This window comes from Bombina bombina, chromosome 1, assembly GCF_027579735.1.
Source record: "Bombina bombina isolate aBomBom1 chromosome 1, aBomBom1.pri, whole genome shotgun sequence".
NCBI lineage: Eukaryota > Metazoa > Chordata > Amphibia > Anura > Bombinatoridae > Bombina > Bombina bombina.
Genome location: NC_069499.1, coordinates 795,947,728 through 795,960,540, shown reverse-complemented (window position 1 = coordinate 795,960,540; position 12,813 = coordinate 795,947,728). Strand labels below are relative to the sequence as shown.

The window sequence follows — 12,813 nt, the reverse complement described above, 5'->3', positions numbered from 1 at the left end:
AATTACTGTGTAAATATACTCCTCTGTTTATACACACTTTAGCCTATATCTGGCGCTCCTTTCTGTATTTACTTCCTCGCATCTCCAACTATTGTGTTAGGTAGTGGTTCCATAGTGAGCTTGTGTGTATGCTCTTTAGGTGAAACCAATACTGATTGCATGGCAGATGGGCCCCCTAGAGGTGTGGGTTGGTCTCGATTGAGACCCTTGTAGTTGCGTCCCTGGAAATAATGAAATAAAGAGACTTTATAGCATTGCACAATTTCTAAACACAAATGGTCAAATTTATTATGTGGCTTTGATGTTATTAAAACAAATCTGTGAAAAGTGGAGTATTAGTGTGGGAAGCACCTACAAATCCATTATAATCCAATAACTTTCATTATGTCCTTTGCTCATTTAGATTCAGCACATAGATAAACACTACAAGAAAATTAGAGACATCATGGGAGCAGAATTGAAGAATCAAAATCTTCAAGAAGAATATGATTGGCTATTGAAGAGTACAGAGCCACTGTCTCATGGGACGCTCATTGTAGCATCTGTTTGCTTGCTCAGCATTACTGTCATTGCAAATATATTTTTACAAGTTTCTGTGTAACGTATGTTTCAGAAGAAGGCAATATATTTGTATCTGTGTATGATGACAAATCATACTGGCTATTAATAAATTACTTTTGTATTTGTTTTCTGGTTTGATTAATTTATTAATCGTCTTTTTTTCATGACTTGTAAACATATGAAATTAATTTTACAGACTTTCAGGATCATTTGTGCACAAACAGAAACTTCTTGTTAGTTTCTATATCAGTTTAACCAGCTTAAAGGAACAGTAATTACAAATCATATCTGTTGTCTTGCTATAGAATAACATATCAGCCAAGTCTAAATGTTTTTAATACAAATTAACATCTAGTTTGCTGTAACTGTTTTTCAATAGCCACACTCCATCAAGTACTTGTGTCATTTGTAGTAGCCTATCTGACAAGGCCAGTCATATTGTAAGCATAAAGTGCAATGTTTTGCAGTTGTTATCAGTTAATGTCAAATGTTGACAGATATGTAGCAGGGTTCGCTTTGAAAAGTCTGCAGTGGGCGATATCAGGTTTTAGAATTAGAAAAGTCAGATTTTTCAGAGCTAAATTATATGAAAGGGGACACAATAAATAAAAGTATATTGCAATTTGTTTTACTGTGTATAACTAAACTTTTAATATTAAAATCACAAGGTGTTTACCGTCCCTTTAGACATAAACCTTTTTCAGAAAAAACTAATAAATTTGACATGTTTAATCATTGCTCTGATGAAGAAATGTTATGGATTGGTTTCACTTTAAGATATGTTTCTCTGTTTTTGTTTAAATTACCTCCAGATTTATTTTAAAAGTGTACAAGGGAAGAAATGTACCTTGAAATTATAGTTATGGCATTGATCATTTCAAGAGGGCCACTTCAAGATATAGGTTACATTATGCATGTACAGTAGTGCCACGCATGCACAGTATAACATTAGGTGGTGGCAGGGGCATATTTTGGTATTAGCCAACTAGAGCTGTGCCTAGGACATCACATTTAGGAGGATAGTTCTATGGCATAAGGGCATACCACTCATATCCTCCCCAAATGTTTTGTTTATTAATTTTATTACAAATTGGGAAACTGCATCGATTGCCTCATCTGCATCGTAGCCCTATGGTCCGTTGGAATGGTCAAAGAAAAGGGGCGTGTCCGAACAATGCCGGCGAGCGACAATGTTGCCCCCATAGAAGTTAATGGGAGCGTGATGTCACCATCCACATCACAACATTGTCACTCGTCAGCATTTTACTGCAAAGTGGGGGCCCTATTTGAAGTGTGCTTATACACCGCAAACAGTGCGCTCATTGAAACTAAAATTTGTTTTAGTGTAATCACACTCCAAATATTGCCGTGGGGACCTAAATGTATTTACACCTACACTAATTAGCTCAGGTGATTTTGATATGGCAGCTGATAACTGGCAGGACAAACATGGCCACTACCCTCTTCGCAACCTGCTTTTAACATATCGATCTTGTGTCAATGTGTCCAAAGCAAAGTGCAGGCTACTCCCCCTATATGCCTATAACTACGTCACGCCTAAGATATAATCCCCCTGCTCCGCCTCGATACCTCCCATCGACCGCCTACATCACAGCTAACCTACACTCCCCCTGAACCGCCCAGCTAACATAAACAACACTCCCCTGTAATGCCCATCTAACTACCTAATGTCAAAAATAACTAATTATAATAAAGTAAGTAATAAACCTTATTATAACTATATAGCTTTGTCGCTAAAGTTCATCCATGTTTAAATAGTGTTTTACAGAGATGCGCTCCTGGAATTCAGAATTGAGCTCTGGACCATCGGCAGCAGTCCGGCATTGATCTCCAGGAGCCCTGATGGGTCAAAGAGGTTTTGCCGGTGCCGCCAGCATTTTAGCATATCTCTGTGACAAAATATGCATTTTTATGTAAAATGTAAATTATTTCAAGTATTTGAGACATCTTATAAGAAATGTATTAGTTGATTGCTATTATATTAAACATACATATATATTTGAAAATGTATGTATATTTAAAATAATATAAAGTAAAGATTAAATTCATTTTAAGATATCTACAATTATTTAATTTAATATGCATTGTACATGAAAAAGCATATTATTTAAAAATTGACTCCTAATCTGCCATAACCTAAAACTAAACTATATAAACTAAGGCCCAAAACATCAATATTCAATATTTAAACGATGCACTGTTATGTGCAATGCATAATGTTTAGATTAATGTTGCTTGATGTGTTTAATTTTCTAATTAAAGACAGTATAATTAACATTATAGATCTATATAACTCCATGCCTGTTATGTAAATATATCATTTAAAGGGACAGTATACACCAATTTTCATTTGACTGCATGCAATAGACACTACTATAAAGAATAGTATGCACATATACTGATCTAAAAATCCAGTATAAAACGGTTTAAAAACTTACTTAGAAGATCCCAGTTTAGCTCGGTTGCTGGAACACCCACTGAAAGTAGTTCTATAGCAAAAAACACAGACACTCCCCCTCCCACTTCCTCTGCATATGAAAAGACTCTTTACACAAACAGGAGTAAGCTGGAGTAGGTATACATCAGTATTCTCCTAAATCTTTGAGGCTTGGTTAGGAGTCTGAAAATCAGCGCAATGTTATTTAAAAATAAGCAAAACTTTACTTTAAAAAAAAAAGAAGCTGTATAGCCTATATAAATGGATCATCTACAAAACATTTATGCAAAGAAAAATCTAGTATATAATGTCCCTTTAAAGATACTGACTACTATAACATAAATATGGGGGCTGGAGTTTTTTTTGGGGTGTTTTTTTATTTTTTGGAATAGGCTTTGTTATTTTTAATTTTATTTTGTGACCTAGATGTTTTTATTTTGGGGTTACTTTAATGTAGGTGGGGGGGTTTTGTAACTTTTTTATTTTTATTACAAAAGAGCTGAGGGCAATGCCCTCCAAATGCTCTTTTAAGGGCTATTGTAATTTGTTGGGTTGTTTTTGAGGAGACTTTTTATTTTATGGGGCATGAAGTTCACCTGATATTGAGAGTTGGCATATATTTTCTACCATATTTGACACAGGTTATTCCCAAAGTTCTGCACTAATAAAAGAGTAAGGATTAGAATCAACCCTATATATAAAAAAGGGACAGTAAACACAAAAAATGTCATTGTTTAAAAAGATAGATAATCCCTTTATTTACCATTCCCCAGTTTTGCATAACGACATGGGGCGCGATCCGATATACGGCGTAGTTTGCGGCGCAAGCGAGGAAACCCGCGTCGCCCACAGTTTCAGCTCGCATCTCGAGCTATCCAATATACGGCGCCGTCAGATGCTAACATGCCGTAAGTCGGATAAACCAGCGATGTCCAGAAATCTGCACAAGTACAAATTTCTGGCGTCGCCAGTGACTTACGGAACGTTAGAAACTGCCGGCGCCTACAAAACCTGACTAAACTATGAAATCACCAGCACTGTCTAACACACCTCCCTAACATAGCCCGACACGTCTAACACGCCTCCCTAACATAACCCGACACGTCTAACCCTCTATCCGCTATCCCCCCTCACTAGCCTAACAATAAAATATGTATTAACCCCTAAACCGCCGCTCCCAAACCCCGCCGCAACATAATAAAGTTATTAACCCCTAAACCGCCGCCAGCTATATTAAATCTATAACCCCCTAAAGTGAGCCCCTAACACCGCCGCCATCTACCTTACCTACCCCCTAAAGTGAGCCCCTACCCCGCCGCTATCTATTTTAAAATTATTAACCCCTAATCTAATCCCCCTACCCCGACGCCATCTATATTAAATTATTTAACCCCTAAAATACTAAACTATCCCTACCACTAAACCTAAGTCTAACCCTACAAATAGCCCTGAAAAGGGCTTTTTGCGTGGCATTGCCCCAAAGTAACAGCTCTTTTGCCAGCCCTTGAAAGGGCTTTTTGCGGGGCATGCCCCAAAGAATTCAGCTCTTTTGCCAGCCCTTAAAAGGGCTTTTGGCGGAGCTTTGTCACAAAGTAAACTGCTCTTTTGCCTACAATCTAAATCCCCCTACACCGCTGCCACCTATAATAAATGTATTAACCCCTAATCTAATCCCCCTACACCGCCGCCAGCTATATTAACTATATTAACCCTAATTATATTAGGGTTAATATAGTTAATATCGTTATTATATTATATATATATATATTAAGTATAATAACCCTATCTAACTCTAACATCCCTAACTAAACTCTTATTAAAATAGATCTAATTAATATTAATATTATTAATTAAAATATTCCTATTTAAATCTAAATACTTACCTATAAAATAAACCCTAAGATAGCTACAATATAATTAATAATTACATTGTAGCTATGTAAGGGTTTATATTTATTTTACAGGTAAATTGTTAATTATTTTAACTAGGTATAATAGCTATTAAATAGTTATTAACTATTTAATAGCTACCTAGTTAAAATAATTACCCAATCACCTGTAAAATAAATCCTAACCTAAGTTACAAATACACCTACACTATCAATAAATTAAATAAACTACAAATATCTATCTAAAAATACAATTAAATAAACTAAACTAAATTACAAAAAAACCAAACACTAAATTACAAAAAATAAAAAAAAGATTACAAGATTTTTAAGCTAATTACACCTATTCTAAGCCCCCTAATAAAATAATAAAGCCCCCCAAAATAAAAAAAATTCCCTACCCTATTCTAAATTAAAAAAAGTTCAAAGCTTTTACCTTACCAGCCCTTAAAAGGGCCTTTTGTGGGGGCATGCCCCAAAGAAAACTGCTATTTTGCCTGAAAATAAAACACAATACCACCCCCCAACATTACAACCCACATACCCCTAATCTAACCCAAACCCCCCTTAAATAAACCTAACACTACCCCCCTGAAGATCTCCCTACCTTATCTTCACCACGCCGGGCCGAACTCCTCATCCGATCCGGGTGATGTCTATCCAAGCGGTAAAGAAGAAATCTTCATCCCGGCGATGTTTTTATCCAAGCGGCAGCAAAGTCTTCTTCCATCCGCCAGCATCTTCCATCAAGCGGCATCTTCAATCTTCTCTCCACCGACGCGGAGCATCCATCCCGGCCGACGACTGAACGACGAATGAGGTACCTTTAAATGACGTCATCCAAGATGGCGTCCGTCGAATTCCGATTGGCTGATAGGATTCTATCAGCCAATCGGAATTAAGGTAGAAAAATCTGATTGGCTGATTGAATCAGCCAATCAAATTTAAGTTCAATCCGATTGGCTGAACCAATCAGCCAATCAGATTGATCTCGCATTCTATTGGCTGTTCCGCTTTGAACTTTTTTTAATTTGGAATAGGGTAGGGAATTTTTTTTATTTTGAGGGGCTTTATTATTTTATTAGGGGGCTTAGAATAGGTGTAATTAGCTTAAAAATCTTGTAATCTTTTTTTTATTTTTTGTAATTTAGAGTTTTTTTTTTTTGTAATTTAATTTAGTTTATTTAATTGTATTTTTAGATAGATATTTGTAGTTTATTTAATTTATTGATAGTGTAGGTGTATTTGTAACTTAGGTTAGGATTTATTTTACAGGTAATTGGGTAATTATTTTAACTAGGTAGCTATTAAATAGTTAATAACTATTTAATAGCTATTATACCTAGTTAAAATAATTAACAATTTACCTGTAAAATAAATATAAACCCTAACATAGCTACAATGTTATTATTAATTATATTGTAGCTATCTTAGGGTTTATTTTATAGGTAAGTATTTAGATTTAAATAGGAATATTTTAGTTTATAATATGAATTAGATTTATTTAATAAGAATTTAGTTAGGGGTGTTAGGGTTAGATAGAGTTAATATAGTTAATATAAATACTATAGTAACTATATTAACTATATTAACCCTAATATAATTAGGGTTAATATAGTTAATATATATAATGTAATAACTATATTAACTATAATATACTTAGGGTTAATATAGATAATATAGCTGGCGGCGGGGTAGGTAGATTAAATTAGGGGTTAATAATTTTAATATAGATGGCGGCGGTGTAAGGGGCTTACATTAGGGGTTAATACTATTAATATAGGTGGCGGCGGTGTAGGGAGGGCAGGTTATAGGGCAAAAGAGCTGTTTACTTTGGGGCAAAGCCCTGCAAAAGGCCCTTTTAAGAGCTGGTAATAGAGATAATTATTTTAGGGGGATTAGATTAGGGGTTAATAATATTAATATAGCTGGCGGCGGTATAGGGGGATTAGATTATGGGGTTAATAATTTTTATATAGGTGGCGGCGGTGTAAGGGGTCAGATTAGGGGATAGATAAGGTAGATGGCGGCGGTGTAAGGGGTTCACATTAGGGGATAGATCAGTTAGATGGTGGCGGTTTTAGGGGTTCACATTAGGGGATAGATCAGTTAGATGGTGGCGGTTTTAGGGGCTCACAGTAGGGGGATAGTTTATGTAGATGGCGGTTTAGGGGTTAAATACTTTATTAGGGATTGCGGCGGGGGATCGCGGTTGACAGGGAGATAGACATTGCGCATGCGTTAGGTGTTAGGTTTTATTTAGCAGATCGCGGTTGACAGGTAGATAGACATTGCGCATGCGTTAGGTGTTAGGTTTATTTAGCAGCCAGTTTAGGGAGTTACAGGGCTCCAATAGTCAGCGTAAGGCTTCTTACGGCTGCTTTTTGTGGCGAGGTGAATATGGAGTAAGATTTCTCCATTTTCGCCACGTAAGTCCTTACGCTGTATATTGGATACCAAACTGCGCTGGTTTGGTATACCTGCCTATGGCCCAAAAAACTACGGGCGACGGCAGAAATATACGCGCGTAACTTCTAGGTTACGCCGTATATAGGATACCAAACCCGCGCAAATATTGGCGTCGCCAGACGATTTTTAGCGGATCGACCCCATGGTATTATTGATATCCTTTTTACCTCTGTAATTACCTTGTATCTAAGCTTCTGCTGACTGCCTCCTTATCTCAGATCTTTTGACAGACTTGCATTTCAGGCAATTAGTGCTGACTCTTAAATAAATCCACGGATGAGAGCACAGTGTTATCTATATGAAACACATGAACTAGCACCCTCTAGCTGGGAAAAACTGTCAAATGCATTCAAATAAGAGGCAGCCTTCAAGGGTTTAGAAATTAGCATATGAGCCTACCTAGGTTTAGCTTGCAACTAAGAATACCAAGAGAACAAAGGAAATTTGATGATAAAAATAAATTGGTTGTTTAAAATGACATGCCCTATCTAAATCATAAAAGTTTAATTTGGACTTTACTGTCCCTTTAAGTGATATAAAATAGTCTGTTTTATTGTTGTAATAAAAAAGCACTAAACAGGGGATTATTCTTAATATAAAGCATTATTATAATGTATTATATATGTATAATATATTATTCCTTATTTTAAAAGGATTTTAACTTTTATTTCTTTATTTTTTTAAACTACTTTTGTGCAGTGCCCATTACTTCTGTCACAACTCCACAAGGGAGCTGGAGTCTCTACATGAAGGCATATCTAGCTAGATGTCAAAACATTTCTAGAGCAACTTTAGCTGGTTTACTGTTCAAATTTAAAGGGACATGAAACCAAACATTTTTCAATCATGATTTAGATAGAGAATCCAATTTTAACCCCTTAATGACTGACGACGTGCAGGGTACATCCTCTAAAAAATTACTGCAGTGATGCCTCGATATAGAGGCATCCTGCAATAACCCTCCTTGGCCATCCGATGCAGAGAGAGCCACTCTGTGGCCCTCTCTGCACCGGACATTGATGGTCAGTATCGTTGGTGGGTGGGAGCCGGTCTGGGAGGCGGGTGGGCGGCCATCGATGCATCTGTTGATTCAAGAGGTGGGCGGGATCGTGGGTGGGATCACGCACAAATGCGAGCACATGCACGGGGCGGGCGCATGCACGGGGTGGGAGCGGGTGGGAACGTCTAAACTACAGAAAAAATGTTGAAGAAAAGTGGGATAGAGTGGGGTCATATTTAATAATAAGAAAAAGGATCTAAGGGATCTGGGAGGGGGTCGGGGGGTTGGTCTTTGCAAGCTACACTACAGAATACAAAATAAAAAAAACCTGCCAGTACCCAAGATGGCTCCCAATAAGGTAGAGGGGGAGGGTTAGCGAGCTGTTTGGGGGGGGGGATCAGGGAGGTTGAGGGCTAAGGGGAGATCCTTCACATCACATAAATATGCAAAAAAAAAATAAAAAAAATTAAAAGATACCTTTTATTTTAGTACAATTGTGGGGGAGAGAAGAGAGCTGTTTGGGAGGAATCAGGGGGTGTGATGTGTCAGGTGGGAGGCTGATCTCTACACTAAAGCTAAAATAAGCCCTGTAAGCTCCCTACAAGCTACCAAATTAACCCCTTCACTGCTATACATAATACACATGTGATGCGCAGCTGCATTTAGCGGCCTTCTTATTACTAAAAAGAAACGCCAAAGCCATATATGTCTGCTATTTCTGAACAAAGAGGATCCCAGAGAAGCATTTACAACCATTTGTGCCATAATTGCACAAGCTGTTTGTAAATAATTTCAGTGAGAAACCTAAAGTTTGTGAAAAAGTTTGTGAAAAAGTGAATGTTTTTTTTTTATTGGATCGCAATTGGCAGGGAAATGGTGGTATGAAATATACCAAAATGGGCCTAGATCAATACTTTGGATTGTCTACTACAATACACTAAAGCTAAAATTAACCCTACAAGCTCCCTAATTAACCCCTTCACTGTAGGGAATAATACACATATGGTGCGCAGCTGCATTTAGCAGCCTTCTAATTACCAAAAAGCAACGCCAAAGCCATATATGTCTGCTATTTCTGAACAAAGGGGATCCCAGAGAAGCTTTTACAACCATTTGTGCCATAATTGCACAAGCTGTTTGTAAATAATTTCAGTGAGATGAGCCTAGATCAATACTTGGGGTTGTCTACTACACTACACTAAAGCTAAAATTAAGCCCTGTAAGCTCCCTACAAGCTACCAAATTAACCCCTTCACTGCTATACATAATACACATGTGATGCGCAGCTGCATTTAGCGGCCTTCTTATTACTAAAAAGAAACGCCAAAGCCATATATGTCTGCTATTTCTGAACAAAGGGGATCCCAGAGAAGCATTTACAACCATTTGTGCCATAATTGCACAAGCTGTTCGTAAATAATTTCAGTGAGAAACTTAAAGTTTGTGAAAAATTTTGTGAAAAAGTGAATTTTTTTTTTTATTGGATCACAATTGGCATGGAAATGGTGGTATTAAATATACCAAAATGGGCCTAGATCAATACTTTAAGTTGTCTACTACACTACACTAAAGCTAAAATTAACCCTACAAGCTCCCTAATTAACCCCTTCACTGTAGGGCATAATACACATATAGTGCGCAGCTGCATTTAGCTGCCTTCTAATTACCAAAAAGCAACGCCAAAGCCATATATGTCTGCTATTTCTGAACAAAGGGGATCCCAGAGAAGCTTTTACAACCATTTGTGCCATAATTGCACAAGCTGTTTGTAAATAATTTCAGCGAGATGAGCCTAGATCAATACTTGGGGTTGTCTACTACACTACACTAAAGCTAAAATTAACCCTAGAAGCTCCCTGCATGCTCCCTAATTAACCCCTTCACTGCTGGGCATAATACACGTGTGGTGCGCAGTGGCATTTAGCGGCCTTCTAATTACCAAAAAGCAACGCCAAAGCAATATATAGCTGCTATTTCTGAACAAAAGGGATCCCAGAGAAGCATTTACAACCATTTATGCCATAATTGCACAAGTTGTTTGTAAATAATTTCAGTGAGAAACCTAAAGTTTGTGAAAAAAATTGTGAAAAAGTGAGCAATTTTTTTATTTTATCTCCTTTGGTGGTGAAATGGTGGCATGAAATATACCAAAATTGGCCTAGATCAATACTTTGGGATGTCTTCTAAAAAATATATATACATGTCAAGGGATATTCAGGGATTCCTGAAAGATATCAGTGTCCCAATGTAACTAGCGCTAATTTTGAAACAAAGTGGTTTGGAAATAGCAAAGTGCTACTTGTATGTATTGCCCTATAACTTGCACAAAAAAAGCAAAGAACATGTAAACATTGGGTATTTCTAAAATTTAGAAACTATTTAGCATGGGTGTTTTTTGGTGGTTGTAAATGTGTTACAGATTTTCGGGGTCACACACCTACCAACATGATCCTATGAGCGGTAGAGGGTGTAGTAAGTGATGACTTTAAAAGGGAGGAATATAGACAGATAGGGCATAGCCTCTGACGAAGCGGGGAGGAGCCTGAGAAATGCATAAGGCCACGCCCATAACTTACTGAAGGAGAAGTGAGTGTGAACACTGCAGGGATTGAACGGCAGCCGGCAAAAACTAACTGTTCACCCTATACAGTGTAATCATACGATCTCCATTACTGAGTGTTCATTTATACACATATCCCTGATAGCTATGTACTAATCAGTTCCCCCTATATGTAAGATCTGGACAGAGACAAGACTTTTCTGCAGGTACAGGGTGGAAACAAAAGCGGAACTGTACAGCTGGACTGGGGTTGTTACCTTTCTTAAAGGCAGACACATACCTCATATGTTTGAAGGCACCTTTGTGAGTGTAAGATCGTTTTATGTATTACAAATAAAGTGTTGTTTTTAATATACTGCACTTAGAATGTGGATGCGCTCCATTCTTCTCTTTTATAGAGTCATTCGGTACATCTTTATCAAAGCCTGAGAGTGGACACCGGTGGGCAAAAAAGGAGCAGCAACCTCAATAAATTTCGGATCAAGTAAAAACATTTTTGTTAATCCGGACTTTATTTTATATATTGATCTTAAGAGACACATTACTTAAGAACTGGGTTTTTGATAACCCCTACACACCCACGATATTTGTGATAGTGTTTTCTGGTGTTTTAAGTACTATGAGGCAGTCTTGGCCCTCAATTGATTAAGAAGGAGTATGTGTTTTAAACAAATTATTTATTTTTAATGTGGCGCTGTCTGCAAAGTTGTATGTGTTCACCAAAAATGGGCCGCCTTCTAAACTTACATTCTTGCTTTTCAAATACAGATACCAAGAGAATGAAGAACGTTTGATAATAGGAGTAAATTAGAAAATTGCTTAAAATTGTATGCTCTATCTGAATCACAAAATAAAAATTTGAGTTCAGTGTCCCTTTAATGTTTTTTTCTCGTAACAGAAGGACAGATAAGACATGGGCCTAGTACTATACTACACACACCCCACCAAATTAACCAATTTAATTTAAAAGGACAGTTTACTTCAGAATTGTTATTGTTTAAAAAGATAGATAATCCCTTTATTACCCATTCCCCAGTTTTGCATAACCAACACGGTTATATTAATATACATTTTACCTCTGTGATTACCTTGTATCTAAGCCCCTGCAGACTCATCCCTTATCTCAGTTCTTTTGACAGACATGCAGTTTAGCCAATCAGTGTAGACTCTTCAATAACTCCACAGGAGTGAGAACAATGTTAAGTATATGACACACATGAACTAGCAGTGTCTAACTGTCAAAATGCACTGATAAATGAGGCAGTTCAAAGTCTTAGAAATGAGCATATGAGCCTACCTAGGTTTAGTTTTTTTCAACAAAGAATACAAAGAGAACAAAGCAAATTTGATGATAAAAGTAAATTTGAACGTTGTTTAAAATTGCATGTTCTATCTGAATCATGAAAGTTTCATTTTGACTATACTGTCCCTTTAATAACCAATTTAAGAAACCGCTAAAGGACTATAAAATGTTAGCAGGGCTCATCTTACACATAGTTTCAAAATGACATTAACTATGATGCAAAGTCAACAAGTAAAATAATAAAGCTATTTCTACGTACAATATAGTTGTACTGATAAAGAGAATATGCTGTTTAGCTACATTTTCTTAACATATAGTTCTTCAGCAACTGCTTATCTTATTCTTATTTAGTTAACCTTTGTGATAAGATTAGTATTGATGTGTGTGCATTACAGGAATTATAATACATAGAATGTTACTTCATTTAAAAAAAAAATAATAATAACCGGCCTTCACTCCTAACAAAAAGTTTCTTCTTTGCCTTCTGCAGAAGGAAATGCTTTTATTAGCAATCACACAAAAAGCAGAACAGAACCTGAACAACTGACTTTAAGTGGCAACAAACAATGGCTG

General features: G+C 36.8%; 1 protein-coding gene across 1 annotated transcript in view; it reads left to right on the top strand.

Moving 5' to 3' along the window:
- XPNPEP2 (X-prolyl aminopeptidase 2) overlaps window positions 1-687 on the top strand; it is a 127,769-nt gene extending 127,082 nt beyond the window's left edge. Inside the window, exon 21 of the mRNA XM_053692061.1 lies at window positions 404-687. Within this exon, the coding sequence (XP_053548036.1) occupies window positions 404-601 (198 nt within the window). The 3' untranslated portion in view covers window positions 602-687. The remainder of the gene's footprint in view (window positions 1-403) is intronic.
- Window positions 688-12,813: the final 12,126 nt, after the last annotated feature.